At 38.2% G+C, this 21,119-nt stretch overlaps 1 protein-coding gene across 5 annotated transcripts; it reads right to left on the reverse strand.

The window, feature by feature from the left end:
• Nucleotides 1-293: 293 nt before the first annotated feature.
• Nucleotides 294-20,155, reverse strand: LOC149145339 (uncharacterized). Of its 5 annotated transcripts, none has more exons than XM_089447102.1 (7): nt 20,004-20,152; nt 19,813-19,894; nt 19,668-19,694; nt 19,411-19,473; nt 1,219-1,297; nt 922-967; nt 294-717 (listed from the first exon to the last, which is right to left on the reverse strand). In XM_089447102.1, the coding sequence occupies exons 2-7, from the start codon at nt 19,852-19,854 to the stop codon at nt 708-710; spliced, it is 267 nt and encodes an 88-aa protein (XP_089303228.1). In that variant the 5' UTR covers nt 19,855-19,894; nt 20,004-20,152; the 3' UTR covers nt 294-707. The 5 variants fall into 5 exon arrangements, with proteins under 5 accessions (XP_089303228.1, XP_089303227.1, XP_089303229.1 ...); XM_089447101.1 differs by having other exon boundaries at nt 19,813-19,904; nt 20,004-20,126; XM_089447103.1 differs by lacking the exon at nt 19,668-19,694 and having other exon boundaries at nt 20,004-20,155.
• Nucleotides 20,156-21,119: the final 964 nt, after the last annotated feature.

Genomic DNA, 21,119 nt, shown 5'->3' on the forward strand with positions numbered 1-21,119 from the left:
GGAGATTCGACATGATTTCCACAAACCAAAACTATATCTGATTGATATATTCAACAATATAAATACATGAAGGTTTGTCTCAAGATAGGCACACTATCTCAACACGCTAACTAGTTGCGGAATATCTTGACCACACAGTACCTTAGGAGCTAAACTAGTTAGAGAAAATCTTTCATGTCCAACTAAATCTAACAACCTCTTAAAACACACAATAAGATTATTCAAGTAGAGACACTCTACAAAACAATGACCAACAAATAACAAACCATAACCCACTCATGTAATCATAAGTATCACACAACATTCCATAAAACAAGAAGGAATTAATAATTTCAACAGGTACTGTCATGAAAAGTATTAAAAAAATGTCCTGAGAAGAAACAGTTGCAAAACTCCAAATACAAGTTGGAAGTCCAATTAACTGATTAACTAATATTTTCGATGGGAACTGTGCCTAGACGTCCATTGAAAAATGACATCGAGATGACTCCCTCACAAATACAAGTGGAAAATTAGACCAAAGCATGGCTTTGGCTACCAAAAAAAGACTCTGAAAACTTCCCAACTAGAGCTTTACCTAAAGCACTTCTACAAAATTAGAACGCATCAAGAACATTGGCAATACCTAGTATGACCATCCAGCAGTTGCAATGTAGAGACTATTTTAGAATACGCTCAGATCTTCTTGACAATTTCATGCATGCAATTTATTTCCCACTGCAAAATAAGAGGAACAAAACATCGAGGCTTGTAAGCTTGTAATAACATAAACTATTTCTCGTCTAGTGCACAAACAAATACACTGTCAGAACAGAAATTTTTCAATGTAAAAGGAATAGAGAGTTTAAATAACAAAAGAAGCATAAACAGTTTTGACCAAAAAACACAAACATAAAACGCTGAAATAACCGTACTACTCACGTGTTCATCATTAAAGTGATGTTATCTCCTTTCAAAAGAATCCGTCCTAAAAGGCAGATTAAAATAATTAGATCTTTAACACTCTCCATAAAAAAGTTATGCACGTCAGAAGTGTGCAAAAAGATCTAACTTATATCTCTGTCAACAATCCTTCAAAATATGCTCTACAAATGACAAAAACTGTAGAATGACTACTGCAAGAAAATATGAGAAAAAGAGATGCCTCAAATGATAAGTGTATGTTTTTCCGTTTTTCATTTCTATTTGTTGATATATGCAAACAAGTAGATAAATTACCTAATGGTTTACACGTCTTTCTCTTGACAGAAATTTCTTCTGCATCTTCCAGTACAAGGTTCATGTACTCATCAAATCCCTGCCCAACAGTGAAACAGAATTCATGAGAAAAGAAGCAATGGCTACAAAATTTTCACTGGATACTATAAAAAACAAGCTGGACAAGATGATAAGGGACAGCTAAGGCAAAGGGCCCATTGGTCAGACCTAAACAGACTGCCCCTGCATGAGCAAAGGTAAGAGACAAATAGAAAACCCTTAATAAATGCTCTCTTACTGCAATATAAACACTTTCATTTTTGGGGGGTTCTATTGCCAACTTAAAGTTCACACATATAGGTTAATGATTTTACCAAAAGTTACATGTTAATAGCATCATTGCAGGTGCCTACAAATTGCATCTTTACATTACACAAATGAGATCTCCCCATGCAATTGTTCTACCAAAACTTTAGATCATAGCCAACTGTCTTTATAATGACTTTGATCTATTGAGTCAGCCAAATGCCAAATCATATTCCCTTGTTCCTTGCAGATTTTATTTTTCATTTTGCATCTGAGATGCCATGTTTTCCAAATCTCATCCATATACAATTAACTTTACATTATTTGCAGAGAGCATAACATACATCAGATGAAATAACCAATATAGTTAGTATGATAATAATAGTTGTACTTGTTGCAATGAAACAAAGGTTGTCTTTCATAAACTACAGGTTTGTTTTTTATTCTTTTTCAGTCAGAGGGCAACAAAATACCTTTACTTCTAGGCAACAAATTCAAACATATCACAACCAGAAGAATGCTAAAGGTCAGTATAAATCAGAGACATCAGAATCCTCAGGTATCACTTAATCCATAATCCAGCTAACCTATTTTATCAACTTGTAATTTCTTGTTTTCCAGTCCAGGATAAAACAAATTAAATTCCAACAACATCTCTAAAGTGCCATGGTGAAGCAGAATGAGATGCATTGGTCAATGATATATCTGTCATTCCCAGAAACCCTTTCTTCGTCTCTTGGTTTAATACACGTAAAAAGGCATTGTACACTTTGTATAGGAATGGTTTTATCATCATCAAATTAAAGCTGTAGTGCATTAGTTTCACATGTGGCCTTATTACATCTCGCATCATATTATTACATAATGGAAACACCCAATAACCCTAACAATAAGGACACATTAGACTAGGATAACTCAAGCATTCCAAAAAACATTAGTGTCAAACTTTGTTGTTCTCTAGGAATGAAAGTGAAAGTTATGACATTGGTATACTTTCTTGCATCACTACACACTGCAATAATGATATAATAGGTATTACATAGGAATATAATGATAATACACTATTCCTATCTTAATGCAAGCAAAGCTCTTAGAAGAGTGGAATTTCAAATGGATTAAGAAATTTCAACAAGAACATTCAACATTTAAGTAATTCATATAACTAACAAGTTAGAAACTCTCTGATTTGAGTGGCCTTGAAGGTATGAATGTAATGAAAATGTAGAGTTTTCTTGGCATCCAATCCAGCACAAGATTCATAGGACTATATGAATGGAATAATAAGTGAGTCAAGGATAAATGAATGAAATGAATTTTCATTAATCATTCAAGAGCCCTTAGGAAACTATGGATTCTCTGGGTGAAGTTTGAGTAATAGTCTCTCTGCTAAGTAAGAAAGGTTGCCAAAGTTCAAGCCTTGGACAAATGCAAAAATCCTGTATTGGAGGTGCCATAGTTCAATTTGACCTGAGACCAGTCTCAAAATGGTATGCAACTGGATGTCCTCCCAACTTAAGAAAAATGCCCAATCCGAACTAAGAGGTGTGTTTCTCCATCTAGAGGTTTGTTGGAGATCAAGAACAGCAAGCAATGGTGTGATTCATAGTGCATACTTGTGTTGTTGAGAAGCTTCATGGAGTGGTAAACTCCAAGAGAATTGTTTGTGACTTGTATGTCAATAAAAAGATGAGGAACATGAGATCTGAAGGCATTTCAAGCACATTCACGATACCTTATGTTGATGATTTGACCATTCTGAAACTGTATCAAGTTTCTAAAGAAGGATTCAGTAAGAAGCTATCAATAAACAAGTAATCATCAACAAGTGTTCTTTCTGAAGGTATCAATGTTCTTTCTGAAGGTCTCTGAAAGAAGCCAAGTCAGCAGGACATTACCTTCTTTGCCAATGCTACAGATTTGGGCAGAGGTACTTTGTGGCAGCAAGGTTCAAAGTCAGCTAGGGATTTAGGTCTGGAGCGAGAGGAGACCATCCAATGGAACTCATTGATGGGAAAATCTGATGGAAAATTACGTTCAATTTAGAGAAGAAGATGAATCACTGGGATAATCTTCAAAACCAACTATGAGTACTCTGACAGTATGGGATACAAAACTAAGTTTCTTGATTGGGTCCCGAATGAATGTTGGTGGTGCAAACCACTTTGGAAGTTAAAGGTTCCAATAAAGTCTAGGAATTTCTCAGGTTAGCTTTGAGTAATAAAGCTTTAACTCGGGATAATTTTCAAAAGAGAACCTTGCATGGACAAGGATTCTGTTATTTATACAGAATGAATGAGGAGACCATCCAACATATCCTTTTGGACTGTCCCTTCACAAAAGAAGTTTGGCAGGAGGTATTATGTTTATCTGAAGGAGCTGAGCAACAGAATGGTAATTATTTGGTTGAATGCTTAGAGTCTTAGACAACTGATGAATGATCCTGCTGTTGTTGCTCAGAAAACCCTCCCATGTGTTGTTGCTTGGGTGCTATGGATCACCCAAAATACAATCATATTTCAGAGATAAGGGACAGGAAAAAGGAGAAAGAATGCATTGCACTAGCCAAATGGAAAAGGTTATCTAAGCCCACAGCTACTGGTGGGTGGGGGTTGAAAAACATTTATCATTTTGGCAAAGCCTTGCTGCCAAGAATTTGTGGAGTTTAATCTCTGTAGAAGGTTCTTGGCAAAATGTTCTCCAGCAGACATGATTGGATCCACTTTCATTTGAAGACAGATTATGTTACCAGCAAAAAATTTATCTCAAATGTTTCTCTTGTCTGGAAAACACTAATTTTGTCATTCCCCATGGTAGGAAACAGGTTGGCATGGAGAATTAGAGATGGCAGGAATATTAAATTAGCAATGATCCCTGCGTGGGATGTAAAGGCCAGCACTCTCTGCCTCTGGGGGCAATAGACTTTTTGCAAGATCAAGGACTTCACACACTGGTTGATGTTGCAGATCCAGATAACGCTGACATTTGGAGACAATAATAGAAGAAGACTGAGTTTCTTATCCTGGTGGATCCTGTTATGTTCCTATACCAATAGGAGTCATAATTTTTGAATAGCTGAGGTCAAATCGGTAATATGTACATACCTTTGCTTCCAGCAAATGTTTTCCATATGCAAAAAATCAAAAAAATTAAAAAATGTAAAGAGAGTATGTCCTTAAAAAAAATCAAAGGACAAAAAGAACAAAAAAGGTCAAAAAAGATGAAAAATGAACCCCAAGAAAGAAAAAAGACCATGAAAGTGTGCAAGTCAAAATGCCACTACCATTTACTTTTGATGTAGAATAAAAAGATTGTGTGCAACTTGTTACTTTTGCCACAATCCATGGATAGTCAAAATGTTTGAACTTGGCTACTTCATGGTTTAAATTTCATGTTTATAGATAGAGAATAAAATCTGACCAAACTGTTTAATCTTGGCAGATAAGTAGATAGGTAGAGTTAATAAAAGGAGCTCAACTGTTTAATTTGAGCCCTTGAATGTAATAAGGTTAGACTTAGATAGATTACTTTTGTAAAAGAAAAGAAAAGGTTTTGATAAGGGTTTGCCAGCTTAAGTGCACCCTAATAAAGAGAAGAAAAAATGGTAGGATGAGTAGATGGGTAAGTAGTTGAATGGTTGTAGAATTGTGATGATTGATTAGATAAGATCATATCATTTACCTTCATCATCAAATTTCTAAAGTATGGATGAAAATTGAGCATTTACCAAAGTACACAAAGTCAATTGATTAACCTCCCTCATTCATTACATTTTTCACTTAACTAATTTCCAAGGAAAGTCTTAAAGTACCTAAAATCTTAAGTTAAAGGGGCTCAGAGCATTTCTCTGACTTCTGGAGGGACCAGACCCTCGGCCTAATGACTTATAGACTTTAAGTACAAAAAATCCCCTAATAAACATTTACCCCTCTTCACTCCCCCTCATTCCCCTCATAAAACCCCTCTTCCTAAGGTTTAAACTCTATTTTCCTAAGGGAAAGCAATTACTCCCAAGTAAACCCCTTTTCCGAAAAACCCCACAAAAATAACATTAAGCCTAGTGTTGGAGAGGTAAATCCCCTCTGCGGACAGAGGCGATCCCACTAGCCCAAAATGGGTCTAGCAACAATCAATTCACGCTACCATGCAAGTTCCTAGTTGCAAACTGAAAGTGGATTATGAGAACCAACCTGGAGTCCAACGCTAGTGTCGTAGAAGAGTTGATACTCCCGTTCCCTTGCTCCGGCAGGTCACGATCCTCACAATCTCCGCGAATGGATACCTGCACATGCAAAGAACGAAGCGAATACCAGCATAAAATCCACTAAATACAACTATATATCAGTCAGAAAGGATATAGATCAAACATTATCATAGCGAACAATAAGATCGGAACCATAATGATAGTCGTTCATTAATGAATAATCAACAGAGAAAGATACAACCAAAGTTCTAACGTTGAACCTCTCCTCTGGCTGGGCGAGCAGGTATACATGTCTTGCAATAGACCTTCTCTCTCTCAGACTTCCGGCAGCATAACCTCCCTATGCTCCAAGACTCTTACTATCACTCAAAACAAGCGTTATCACAACTAGCATTACTCCAAAACTAGCTTGTCAAATGCATGAGGACAGACTTTTATAGATGGAGAAGGGGAAGAAAATACAATGAATCAAGACACCCATTATGGATTGGCATTATCTCCAAAAAGCCGCTGTGGATAGATGTAAAGGATAGATGATGACTCTCGACATCTAGAAGATGAGCTTTATCCTCAAAAGACTTCATGACTTGAAGGGAAAAAACATCTGGACGCGCGTTTGTTAAAAATCTTTTCCAAACTTGGTTGGCGCGGGTGTTACTCTAAGACAGAGCGCCAATGGTCGCACCTTCTTTTGAGGATCTCATTCATTGGCGCGGGTAGTACATTGTGGACCCGCGCTAATGGAAAAAGGGCACTTTTCAGGGATATTTTGCAGGAGGTGTCTTCAGGGCACATGAAGTCCATACTTAGGGGAACATAATGCAAGTGTTTTTAAGTTATGTCACTGCTCATAGGTCCCGGAATGAGTCCTCCAAAGTACGGGAAAGGGGTAACAGGGACGGTGACCAATGGTGACAAATTACTGTGTAACACCTAGGTTATAATGTGTTTATAAAAGTAAATAAATTATAAATACACATTTGACTTGGCGCTAAGTTATTTTCCGCTTTCACTTCATATTAACTTTAACTTTATATATTAAATCCCGAAAAAGAAATATAACCCTTCCCGTATATTATAAATAAAAACCCCTATATTAATATCCCGACCCAAAGTTTGAAATATAAACTATATGGTTATCGTGAATGATTAAAAGGGTTAATTGGTCGATCAACGGCAAATTAATAACCAAAACCCTTCGTCTAAATAAAAGAGATTAATTAATCAATCTATGGTTAATTAATAATCTATCTCCGCCAATGAAATCACCCCCGATGCCATTAAACCTCCATAATCCATCATTAATTAAATCCCGCCACATTTAAAACCCCGTCGAGCCCCTCCATTAAACTCCATGTCAAATCCCCCCCAATCACCGTACGATCAGGTCCCTTTTGATCCAACGGTCGACGATCATATCAGGCGGCCTCCGAAGGCCGACCTTTACCTGCCCAATATGGGTGGTTTCACTATTCACCCCGCTGCTACGTGGCGCCCGATGAATGGCATCGGGCGGCCTCCCCCCAAAACCACTCCAGCCCAAAAGCAGTGCGAAATGAACCCGCTTACTGCCTCCCACTAGATGACAAAACGTCTCATCCCCCGCTTAACGCCAATTGTACCTTTCTCCATGTACCCGCCAAAACAGTTGACTTTGCAAATAAAACTAAAAAACTCATTGTTTTTAATTTTATCGTGAAAAAGACCGCTCAGACCTCCATGCAAGCACCAAAGTATGTGCAACCGTCAACCCACGTCCAACTGCCAACCTACGGAAGCTGCTGAAACTCCAAACCACCTTTCAGTCACGTGTGCTTCCTGCAAACCGTGCACAATCGCCCATCAATCCGTTCAGAGCCGAAACCAGGTATTTACCCAAATTCACTGAGAAACCTTGTTTTATTCCCGAACCTTTACCCAATTGCTTTAAGCTACAAAGTAATTCAGTGAAACAATTGACCAGTAACTCCAAATACTCTGAATTGGACCAAATTTCCCCAATTTTACTGAAAACCCTTCGCCCCCGTCCTTGAAACCACAAGAACCAAGGATGGTTGCTCCAATTGCATTGAATGTCCTACCAATTTCTACTCCCCACAGGGACTTAGACCACCTCCCTTTGGCTGATAAAGACTTTCAAATTAAAGATACCTCTGTCCAAGAATCCCCATTGAAATTATACTGCAGGTACAGAGACCAGTACCTGAACCATGCAGACAAAATAGGTCTTTGGGAATCAGGTTTGCCCAAGTACCAATTCCCCAGAGTTCATATCTTCCTAGAGATTATCCATTATTTCCATATGAACTATAGTCCCAGCCAAAGAGCAGTGATGACCCCTGACCATTCTGTATTATTTATCATCACTACTGAATCCATAAACGAAATGTTGTAGTTGCAACCAAACCAAAACCTCACCCCCCTTTATGTTGGAGACTTACTTAATAGATTCCCTACACTCACCTCCATCAAACTTGCTCAGTTATTCCAGACCTTCATTAGGGAAGAGCAATACATTCCAAAGGACCCTCCCCCATACATGTCGACCATATTCTCTGATCTTGGCCAAGACATCATAGAAATGATATCCAGTGTGTTAGGCCAGACTACAAGTGAATTTGTTGATGAGATTATTATAGCCTTTATGTCCATTTACACTCCTGGACAGCCCCCTGCCATCATGTTTGACTATGCTAAGTTCATTGCAGATAAGATGCATGATCAATTCATGAGGATGGACAATGAAAGAGTGTTCAAATATTCATCAGTTTTATATCATCTTTTCCTATACTATCAAGCTGATAAATTCCCATTCACACTCCAAAAGCTTGATACCAGAGGCAACCCTAGATCAGTAGTCTTCTGGACTTCATTAATCCACCTATATGACTCTCCATATACTTACACAGATTTCATAGATCTTTTTGTGCACCCAGTGGCAACTATGCTGTTAGGAAGTCCTCCCCCCAGAATCAGTGCAGATATCAGGAGGGTCCTACAGTTGTCCAAACAATATAGAGTGGGAGATTGGTACTTGTACCAAAATCACACTGAAATCAGAATATATGGTTGTGAGTTAGCACCCTACAAACTGCCAAGATACCTCCCCATGAGATTGTTTGCTCTGGAGTACTACAGGCAAATGATTAATTCAGATAAGGTGCATTTTGTGAAGGCCAAGAAAAAGGCTCAACTCAGAATAAAAGATCAGCTTGGCCCCTTCATATGCAACAATAGGGAAGCAAGAAAGGAAGCAGAAGAAATCCTTCAAAGGCTAAAACTGAAACAAAGTTTTATATGGAGATATGACCCTTTAGAGTTCATCTGCAATAGAAAACAAAAGAACAAATTATCTCCTTATATCCACCACAAAATTCCTGAAATAGAATAGTATACAAATCAACTAGAATGGGTGGAGAACACCTTAGTAGACTGAGATAACACAGAAGTTGTTGTCAATAATGTGTTGATTGATTTAGAAAGAAGACTTGATGAAGATTCCTTTGTACAGGTGCCAAGAGAATCCCAATCTCAAAGGGAATCACAAGAACACAGTGAGCAAACAGCAAAAGAAGGACCTCAAGAGCAAGAGGAATCAATGCAGCCAGACATATCAGAAGAGTTGGCTCATCCAAAACACATCATGAGTAATCCTCCTATTTTACAGACTCCTCTAAATGAGGAGAAGAATCCCAAAAGAGATAGAGAGGAGGCCACTCCTTCTAGCAGACCTATTGCACAGACTTATGTCAAGAGGCAAAGGTTAAATCCATTTTCAGAACAAGAGTTCACAGAGGAAACAACTGGAACTACAGGTACAGAAAGAGTAGAAAGCAGGCAGACCACTCCCTCTGGAGGTACACAAGAACCTTCCACTTCACAGGCTCAAATGCTAGAGAGACAACAGAGCGTGGAAGTATCCTCATTCAGAGCTCCAACTGGCCAGAACCAAGACATTAGAGAGAAATACAAAGAAATAAAGGCCAGGAATGAAAGATTGAAGGCCCAAAGCTATGCACATTACCTTAAAATGGCTCCTACTAATCAAACAAGGCTAATGTCAGCCTTTGATGTGAAAGAAGGTAAAATGCAGATGACTTTCATGAAGCCTACCACACAGCAGCCCAGGTCAATAGCAAATTACTTGAAAACAGACTTTGAAGTATTGGCGAAGGATATCCATCCTATCGACCAAATAGAATTACACAAGCAGACTGGGGAAATGGTCTATTCCACCTTGACCAGCAAGGCCATTGCAGCACACCAACTCCAAAATTCGTTGAATAATATATCAGCGCAATTCTAGTTAGAGAAGGCCTCTTCACAAGCCAAGGATACCAGAATAAAGTCCTTAGAGGACTTAATCATAGAGTTGGGGCATGATCCCAAGGATGTAAAGGCTGCAGAAAAGCTGATTAAAAAGAAAAACGATGACATAGCTGCATTGAAAAAGCAACTCAAAATTCCTCCTCTACATCATCCACAAACAGCTGAAGTATTGGAAACTCGGAAGGAGGAAGAGCTTATGGACTTAGTCCTTAAGTTGAATGATCAACTAAAAGAAACAGAGAAAGAGTTGGATAACTTGATACAGTCTAGACAAAGTGAGTTGGCCACCACTCCTCAGACTGTAATTCCTACAGTCTCTACAGCAATGCCCTCCACATTGGCTGCTTCCTTAGCACCAACAGTTCCACCAGCTACAGGTACATCTACAAGCGCAGGGACATCCACAAAAAAGACAGTTGAATTGGTAAAAGCCAGAGGAAATGACCATCCAGGCTACTGATCTCAAAAATCTTAGAAAAAAAGTGTCAATTTTCGAAATTGATTGCAAACTTGCACAAGTACAACAGAAGGAAGAAGCTCAAAAGAATCAAAGAATGGGAGAAAGGATAAAAGTCCTTGAAAAGGACTTGACATTGCAACAGCCACTAGGAGATATAAAGGAAATACTTTGGGCCAACATCATTGACTCTATCAATGATGTTTGGCCATCTATTCAAGTAATTTTTGAGCAAACTAAACTGGTAAAAGTGGCTACATAAGCAATTCACAAGACAATGGAAGAATTGGGAGATAAACCTGAAGAGGCCAACCAATTGATAGCATTTTTGAACAACAGAAACAGGTATCAGCTGGATGAACTGGGCATAGAATATAGAATAGGAACCATCATAGAAATCAAGAAGATTCTTACCAAGAGGAACCTTATGCTCAGTCTTGAGAAAAAATGCCAAAGCATCCAAGCTAACATTGATAGATTTATGACAAAGTTTGGTATTTTAAGAGAAAAAGGACTTCCCAATCCTATGGTAATACATGACAAGTTGATGACCCAAGATGATTATGTTGAAAGACTAAACAAGTTGGCCAGCAGCCAAGCTAGTACTTCAGGGGTAAAAGCTCTGCCCACTGGAAAGGTATTATATGATAATCTGGAAAATATGTTTTTCCTAGAGCATGAGGTAAAGCACTTGTTCATCAACAGGCCAAATTTTGCCAAGTATATTGAAGCTAACGAGATATATAGAAAGATGATAAGGATGAAATTACCTGAAAGTGAATGGTGGATGAAACTAACAGATTTACTATAAAGTTACTGCAGTAAATCTATATGGTAGCCAGGTAAAACAGAGTCAAAGTGTAGCAGGTAAAGAGTATCAGTAGGTAGAAGACATAAAGTGATTCCAGCACATAAGTATCAAGCAACTGAAAGAACCAAATCCAAATTACAACAGCCAGCACAGTCATAATAAAAGGGACAGCAAGAAGACAGTTCTCCATCTGTCTCTATCTTCATGCTTGAAGATATTTTCAGTTTCCTAGAATAATTCTCATATTGTTATGAGATATTTTGTAACATTTTTTGTATAAATACTTCACAAATTGAAGTAATTAGGGTGGATTAAAATACATTTTTGTAGACATTTTATATCGAGCTAAGGAGCTATTGTATTCAAGACTGGACTGGTTTTGCTGGGTCATGAAATAAAGCTAAAGACATTTCATTGGATTCTTGTGCATAGTTGGAACCAAATAAGTATTATCTCTTCATGTTTAATTATTGTTTTCTCGTCATGTTATAAATATTCACATGTTATCTCTATAAAATCTGAATAGTAAACAAGGAATGATATCTCAGAATTAGCTTAAATGCTCTATGTTTTAACTGTTTACTTTCTCATTGTTTTCTGCTAAACTATCTCAGTCTGGGAATTCTTAATTGCTCCCTTACTTCCGTAGTAAAGGATTCTTAGTTTCCCTTTGCTACTGATCATCCTTCTTTTCTTCATCTTAATCCCAGTTTAAGGATTCTTCATTGCCCTTTGCCCTAGTTAGGACTACCTCATCCATTTGAACCTGCAGATTTGCTTTTTGTTGTGCTAGCCTACCCTGTGAACTCTTACTTTAGTAATTGATCTGATCCAGTTAAGCCACTCTTTGATTGACTCCATAGCCCAATGGCCTGAATACTTGTTCTACCCATCTGTTTTCTTAAGTCCACCACCCAATCAAACCAAAACATTATGAGCACTAAGAACTAGCCTGAAATCCTACCCAAAACAAAGTTAAATTATAAAGAGAGAGCCCTCTTTGGACTTAGGTTGGCTAGAACCTGAGTCTAAAAGATTAGGTTTGTGGTTACCTCAGATTATTCCTTCTTTTATAACTTCTAGGGAAGACTTCTGAGTGATAACAGATCCCAAGAAATCTTCCTGGATCCTATATACCAATGTTCCACAAGGACACGTCTCCCAAGTTGGGGGCATACCCCCCACGTTTTCCACGCTCGCAGCATGGGAGATGCCTGGGGAAACATTTCCCCAAGTCCCCTTTGGGAGAAACCCAGGGAAACACATGGGGAAACTTTCCATAGTGTGGGGGATGTATTTCCCCAAAAGGGGGACATCTGAGTGCCCCCCTCACCTATAAGAGGGATGCTTGGCACTGCACCCAAATTTTTTGCCTAACAACCCATGAAGATAGAAAAATTTAAGGGATGGAACTTTGAAGAGTCTAGAACCTTGGTGATTAATGGTAATATTATTTTTTTAAGTAAAAGGATAGATAATAGTTTTACTTAAATTTTTAAGATTACCATTAATTGTTTCAGGATGTTTGAGACAGTGTTTTACAACCCGCCCGTTTCGACTCCAACTCGGCCGAGTCGAACCGAGTCATCACCCAAAACTCTGACCCGGCCAGCAACCCGGCTCGGTTGACCGAGTCACATATGACTCGGCCGAGTCATCCAATGACTCGGCCGAGTCATATGTGACTCGGTCAACCCGGCCGGGTCCGTTATGACTCGGCCGAGTCAATGAACCTACGGCTGGGCAGCGTAAAAGATGAAAAAAATTCACTTTTTATGTGATTTTTGAAAAAGTTAAATGCAGTTAATGGATTCTAAAGGGTAATTGTAATTTGTTAAATGCTTTTGGGGTCCATTTCCCCCTCCCAAACCCTATTTAAGACAGCCAAATGCTCTCATTCTCTCACAGCAGTCTTATGCATTTGAGTGAGAGTCTTCTTTGAGAATTAGTGAGCAGTTCTTGAGCTTGTTTTGGAGCAGCAGTGAGGAGTCTTGGAGGAGAATTGTAGCTGGAGTGAGGAGCTTCTTGGGCAGCCATTTGGAGCAGCATTGAGGAGCTGATTCTTGGAGCAAGCCTGAGGAGGCAGTTTGTGCCTGGAGGTATTTTTTTCCACCTCTATAAATCTGTTTTTGCTTAGTAAATTTTAGGTGCATATCAAGAAAGCTTAGAGAGTGTTTGTTGTCAAATAAATGAACATTGAATCAATTTTATTTTTTTTTTCATTTTCAGATTGTTTTCCTAGTCAAAAAATGGCACCTAGAGCAAAAGATCCTGCTTGGGCATATGTTGAAATGGTTGATAGTCAGATGCATTGCAAGTTTTGCCATAGGAAAATTAAGGAAGGTCCGGGGGGGATTCATAAGCTGAAACAACACTTGGCAGGGATTAAAGGCCAAATTACCGCATGTCCCTCTCATGAAATTGAGGAGATTAGAAAGAATTTGTTGGCCAGCTTTGAAAAATTTAAAGAAGATAAGGCTAGGCAAAAAGAGATACAGGATGAAATTGGGAGGAAGAGGGAGATACAAAGAATGATGGCTACCAACCCCCACTATGATTTTGAGGGTTCTTCCTCTATCCCTCAAACTGAGGCATCCAACCCTTTCCGTTATGTTCCTCCCTCTTTTGGTTCTGTTCAAGATAAGGGAAAGGGTAGAATGAAGGGTGATGTGACTATCAAAAGTTATTTCACTCCCTCCTCTCCATCAGATGCACATGGTCCTGAAGTTAGTAAAGGTCAAATTCAGCCCACTTTAGATGACCATTGGAAGAAAGAATTGAGGGCTGCTTGTGACTACATAGCTAGATGGTGGTATGATGCTGATATCCCCTTTAATGCTGCTCGTTCACCATATTATGAGCCTATGTTTGATGCCATACATGCTGCTGGAAAAGGCTTCAAAGGCCCTAGTATGCAAGAGCTAAGGGGGTTTCGTTTGCAGAAAGAAATTCAATCCATTAATGAGTATTTGCAAGAGTTCAGGGACTCATGGGCAAGAACAAGGTGTACCATCATGTCAGATGGATGGACTGATCAAAGAAACCGTACCATCATAAACTTTCTTGTCTTCTGCCCACAGGGAACCATGTTTTTAAAATCAGTTGATGTATCTGATAAGGTAAAGATGGCCACTTGTTGTTTCAGCTATTGGATGAGGTTATTGAGGATGTGGGGTTGGCTAATGTTGTTCAAATCATCACAGACAATGCCTCTAACTATGTTCTTGCTGGTAAACTGTTAGAGGAAAAACACAAGACCATCTTTTGGACCCCATGCGCTACACATTGCATAGACCTCATGCTTGAGGATATTGGAAAATTAGATTGGGTCAGAAACACTGTAGATAATGCCAAAAGCATAACAAAATTTATCTACAATCATACACTGGTTTTGAGTCTCATGAGGAAACACACTGGAGGCAAGGATATTATTAGGCCTGCCATCACTAGATTTGCTACACATTTTTTGACATTGCAATCTATGCTTTCCCAACATAGAAACTTGCAAAAGATGTTTTCCAGTGATGAATGGAATCAAAGCAATTGGTCTAACAAACCAGAAGGCAGAGAATTGAAAAGGAAAGTCCATGATGAAACTTTTTGGAGAAAGGCAGCAGAGATTGTGAAGCTTGTTGAGCAACTAGTTAAGGTGTTGCGGTTGGTGGATGGGGAAAGGTTGGCTATGGGCTTCATTTATGAGGCTATGGATCAAGCAAAGGAGCAAATAAAGACAACATACAAGGATAGAGTGGCAAAGTATGGGCCCATTTGGGCAATCATTGATGAAAGATGGAACAATCAACTCCATCGCCCTATACATGCAGCTGGGTATTTTTTGAACCCACGGTATCATTATAAAGCTAAGGAGTCAGGAGCTTTAAGGGGGGAGGTCAGAGATGGACTGGTTGATTGCATTGAACGCATGATCCCATCGAAGTCTGATCAGCTGCAGATACATCAACAGGTCACATCCTTCAGCAATGCAACAGGTACCTTTGGGAAGAACCTAGCAAAGATTGCAAGAGAAGCAGATGAGCCAGGTAAACAAAAATTTCAATTTTCAATTTCTTAATGGTTTTACAGTTTTACTTTTTTTATTAAAGACTAAAGTTTGTTAAATCATTTATAATTTGAAAGTTAGATATAATTTGTAATTTTGTTGAGCTTCAGCCTTCATCTAACTCATAATTCATTACACTCCTATGTTTTTTGCAGCACAATGGTGGGAGGCCTTTGGTGGCCAGTGCCCTCAATTGCAAAAGTTTGCAATTCGTATTTTGAGTCAAACTTGCAGTGCATCTGGGTGTCAGCGCAATTGGTCTGTCTTTGAGAGGATTCACACAAAGAAGAGAAACCGTTTGGAGCAAAAACGGTTGAATGATCTAGTTTTTGTCCAATACAACCCTCGGCTCAGACGGAACTAATTGCTGAACAAAAGACCTGATTCAGATCCCATTGTGTTGGAAGACATTGATCCAACATCAGATTGGGTAGTGGAGAGTCATCCACCAGAGTTTGATCCTGATGAGGATCTTGATGAACTTGAACTGGAACATCAACTTCAGCCTGTTCAGTTGAATGCAGATCCCAATCCACCAGCCTCAGTCTCACAGCTAGCAAGGAGTAGGACTCCAGTTGTAGGTGCTTCCTCTGCTCAGCCACGACAGAAGCGCAGCCGCATATCTACTCTATCTCAGCTTGCATCTGCTGCACAGCCTGCTAGTGGTACTGGCACCACTTCTACAGTTGCAGTTGGAGACGATGATGATGAGGAGGAGCCATGGGGCCCCTTGTCTGACTCTGATGATGATGATCCAGAGATTGGTCGAGATGATCTTGGCTCCTCTGGCAGTAGCTACTAGCCAATAGTACTAGTATTGGAGTCTGGTCACCATCACAGTTTACTTTTGTTGTAGAGGCCATTTCTAGCCTCCTTGGTTATTTGTATTTTGTTTTGAGTCTTTGATCATGTATGACAGTTGACTACGTATTGCCATTGGGTACCATTTTGATATAATGGATTGGTTCATGAGCCTACTTTGATCATATGTTGTTTTCCATCTATATTATAATGTTGTGTGTTTGGAAACATGAATGAAAATCTTTAAAATTATGTTTAAAATATTTAAAATTATGTTTTTTATAAAAAAAAAAAATATTTAATGTATTTTTTACAACGACCGAGTCATTGAAATCGAGCCAGCCGAGTCATTACCGAGTCGGAGTCGGAGTCGGAGTCGATCCTCGGCCGAGTCGGAGTCGGAGTCGGAGTCGGAGTCGATCCTCGGCCGAGTCGGAGTCGGAGTCGGAGTCGTAAAACACTGGTTTGAGAGATAATGGTAATATTATTTTTTTATGTAAAAGGATAGATAATAGTTTTACTTGAATTTTTAAGATTACCATTAATTGTTTCAGGATGTTTGAGAGTAGTTCCAACTTCCAACCTCATTAGACTTCATATGGAGAAAGCAAAATTTCATATCCCATTAAGAATTCAGCAGACGTAACAGTTATCAGGATTTCAAGATTGGCAAAGTTTGTTGACTATCAAGCAAAGATGCTTGGCATCCTGTTGACCATTTCAACAAACTCCCAAAACCATTTCAGCGAGCATGGAAAGAAAATTAAAACCCAACATATGCAAAGCAACTTCAAGCAAGATGGCATCCATTTAATGGAGAGCATATGCACTGTTTTGCAGGAGTATACATTTGGCCATTCTAAAAAAACATTCACACAAACAATAAGTATTTACTAAATCATGACTAGGCTCCAAAACACAACTAACACAATTATCTTTCAAACTCGTTATTATTCAGCAAACAATGAACATATCCATATGTAGTTCTACTAAGAAGAGAGATGAATATTTATAAACACTTAATTGTTCAATTCCCATATAGGTACCAACAAGTTGTCTAGAAATCAAAATGGAATATTCAACATTATGACTAACACTTAATGTCAATGAAACACTTGTGACTAACATTAGATGTTGTCACCCATACAACTAACATAAGATGCCAACACATTTAAGTATTGCTGACATGAATTGCCCCTATGTTCCTCTAGTTATATTGGTCTACAAAGAAGAATGACAGATCAATATTAAGATACCCCCTTCAGAAATTTTAGAGAGGTTTGTTCACCAAGTCATTTCATCAAATTCATAGTACATGGGTAGGAATCATCAAAGAACATTCTAAAGATGGAAAATTCAGAAAAGCAAATAAAGAAATGCATTTGGAAAAGAATAAAATATTCGCCTAGTTTTATCAACGCAATAGTTAACAAGAGGAATGTTCTTTTTCTCAAGCAACAATGCAATAAATTTCATCAAGAAATTTGACAAGCATCTTGCATTAGACCATGCAGCAGAAACAAATGTGACCAAAAATGATATGGAAATACTTCTTATCTTTGATAGACAGTATTGGTTGACATAGAAATACCACTATAGAATCCCCACAAGTTCTAAGACCTGACACTAAGACTGTTTCTTATGAGCCGTGAATTTTTCTCATGCAGACAGTGGGTTAGGAACAGACCTTACATCCTACCTATGCTGCACAAAACTTCTAGGAACCCAGCGTTTTGGGCCGTACCCATACCTAAAACTCCAAAACTCGGCCGAAACTCGACCATCATGTAATCATCTATGAGAGTTAATGTAGACTTGATTTTCCTTCTAAATTGTCATCTATGGGTCTTATTCCCTTTTTACTTGCAAGATAATGTGTTATTCACTTATTTATAACTTATATATATGACGTTTCAGTCGGGATTTTGGCTGACTTTTCCATTTTTGGGAGGTGACGTTTCTAATTTCGGAAACTCAGAAAAGTTTCTGCATTTCGTGCAACTTAGCACTCTACCCACTTGCGCTCACAGAAATTTATAAAAAACACTTATTTGTGCGACCTTAACACTTTGGTAATCTGTTAAGATGATATGTATTAAGATTGTTTCTTGGTCCAATGCTGACCTATTGCACTACCGCTCTTCAAATTTCAATTTCAAATGATTGGATCAAGATGAGAACAAGAGTTACAATTCTAACCATAAGATTAACGGTAGCAAATGAATATGCTGGCTAGCCATGTCAATGTCTTGCACATATATAACAATGTCCAATTGGACAGGTGATTTAGTAATTTGTCTACAACAAAACCTATAACATTCCTGCAAGGCAACCATGCATGTAGTTGCTTTGGTTGTGCTCTCAATTCATGATGGTTTTCACCTGGTTTTCTTCAGTTTTTTCCCATTGAGACCATATCAGATATTTGTCCGGTTACATCATTGTTCATACTAAATCTAAAAGGAGTGTATAATATATTTACAGTAATTTATAATTGCAAGGCCTTATGATGCATACAACGTGAAACCTAACTCAACACTGTCAGTGATATTCACCAAAACCAGATATAGAAAAACAGTTCTCAGCGATATTGCTAGAGTAAAAACTAAAACCTCACAAGCATAGATGGTGATTTTGACCTTATAAGTTTATAACTAATTCAACCAGTATTGCCTCATTGCGAGTTACTGAAACTACCAAGCAATTGCGACCAGAAAAAATATGTTGTCAAACGATTTTATTGGTTTAAAAATAGGTATGTTCCTCAAGTACCTGGTCAGAATGCCTATATCAGGTATGTGAACACTTTAGGAGCATCCAAACACAATACAATCGATTAATTACAAGTGGCAAGAAAACAATACCTCCAGTGGACATTGCCAAAATTTCAAAGAAAATTGGCAGAATGCTACACAGCCAACTCAGGCAAGTTGCAACTAACCAAAATGTATAGCCTAAAACCTGATGGCAATTATTTACATTCAGACGAACGTGATCAAAACCTTCTATAACCCTTGGCCCTTCCAAGATTACACTACAGAGCACTTTACTCTCACGAGACAAGATTTGCAATCAAACTTCCTGGAATGATTAAAAACAATCCCCCTAAAACCTAAACCCTGGGAAATATACAAACCCTAAACCCTCCGAAATATTCAGTAAAATGGATTTTCAGAGCTACTAAAACACTAAGCCGAAGATAACAATTTCCAGAAAAACAAGAAGATGAAGAAACCAGTTCAACTTACAATGATGCGACCTTCGATCCTCATATCTTTCTGTTCAAACAGCCAAATCTGAATGCGAGCTTTCTGCATATCAAATTCAACAGCAACAAATATACACATAATTAAACTCAGATTCCCCCAGTTCACATTATCGGAAACACCCTAAGCCATCTATATATCTGCTGAAACCCCCATTTCTGACCAAACCAGAATGAAAGAACAGACATTTCAGACGAAATACATGCAAAAACCGTGAAATGCGGGTGGGGGTAGCTCACACTTTGCAGGAAGCGGAAAATGAGATTCTGTACACAGAAAAAAAAAAACGAAGAAACAAGGATGAGAGACGTCTAGGAAAAAAAAAAAAAAAGCAAAACAAGAAATTTATTTATAACGAGCGCGAATATGAGAAAGAGTGCTTACAATGGGCTGGGTCATAATCCTCTGTACTCTGGTGGTCGCCATGGTTGCTATGCTCTGGTGTTTTTTCGGCCTCTTAGTCCCACTGAAATTACCTTACACAGACGAATAATAACTTACTCCCTACAGAACGTTATAATGCTATTGAAATCAAATGACAATTCTCATAAATTTTGAAGGGTGTCATAGCGAACCTCAAGAAAATAGTTCTAAACTTCACTCCTGTAATCACATTAACCAGGTTGAAAAATATTTATCAAATAAACTCATAATATTAAAAGGTGCTGACAGAGAAATGGAAAAGAAAATGTGGAAAAAACTCGATAGTGCGTGGAAGCAATATAGCACTAAGTTGTCAATTAATTGATGAGATATATTCTTGAGCCTTTTTTATTGAAATGTTGAATTTGAATCTTTTTTTTCGTATAAGTGATTTGGTAATGTTTGAAATTTTAATTACAATTTTTCTATATTTATTGTAATGTTTTAAATGAGTTAAATATATATTTTTTTAAATTATTAAAATCAATTTTGTGGAAGATTTTGAAACATTATTATTTAGTAACTATCTTGTATTTTTTTCTAACTTATGCATTGTAGCTAGGATAGTAATGCTTAAAACTATGATAATAATATTTAAAAATGAATGGATATCATTGGGATCTACAAAATTATAGTCATGTTTAAACCATAGTTTCAAAATCATTGGTTTCTTTTCCACCATTCTATCCATGGTAAATATCGGTGAAGGGAGCGGTTTCTCTTCCTACAGTGAAATTGTTGTTGGATTGAACAAACCAGGGCACTCATATGACACTCAGCCTCCAAATGTTAAGAAAAATCTTGATGGCAACTAGAAAAATCTCAACATTTGTTTCCTCTTTCGAGGAGGCGCAAACCCAGCGGCTGCCTTCCAAAGGCAGTCCTGGATCCAAAAATTGAAGTTAGCTCCAATTATATTGGAGCCTATATTTAATTTATGAAAGACCACACCCTCATCGGCAAGTTTTTAGGCATCTGGCCAACTGAAAGAGCCCTAACCCAATGGATCCAACTTAAGTGGAAGCCGCAACGTCAAACAAAGCTTGAACTAGGTGCAAGCCCACAATTTCTTTTGCAGATCTCACAGATAGAAATTGTGTGTTTGAGAATGGCCCTTACTTTTTTAATTCAACGAGACTTTACCTCTAATTCTGGACAGAGAGGTTTGTACCAAATAAAGAAGATTTCACGGCTACCTCGGTATGGATACATATGTATTCTTTAGCGCGGGAATTTTCAGATGAAGATACTTTGGCAGGAATCAGGAA

This window comes from Pinus tabuliformis, chromosome X (assembly GCF_031772625.1).
Source record: "Pinus tabuliformis cultivar Carrire ecotype Pingquan chromosome X, CPIR1, whole genome shotgun sequence".
NCBI classification, from domain to species: Eukaryota; Viridiplantae; Streptophyta; class Pinopsida; order Pinales; family Pinaceae; genus Pinus; species Pinus tabuliformis.

Bases quoted from the DNA above. Each gene is read 5' to 3' on its own strand.
- LOC149145339 (XM_089447102.1), bottom strand. From the start codon at position 19,854: ATGGCGACCACCAGAGTACAGAGGATTATGACCCAGCCCATT. The intron at 19,695-19,812 runs GTAAGCACTCTT...TTCTGTGTACAG, and splicing joins GGATTATGACCCAGCCCATT to AATCTCATTTTCCGCTTCCT. The intron at 19,474-19,667 runs GTGAGCTACCCC...TTTGATATGCAG, and splicing joins TTTTCCGCTTCCTGCAAAGT to AAAGCTCGCATTCAGATTTG.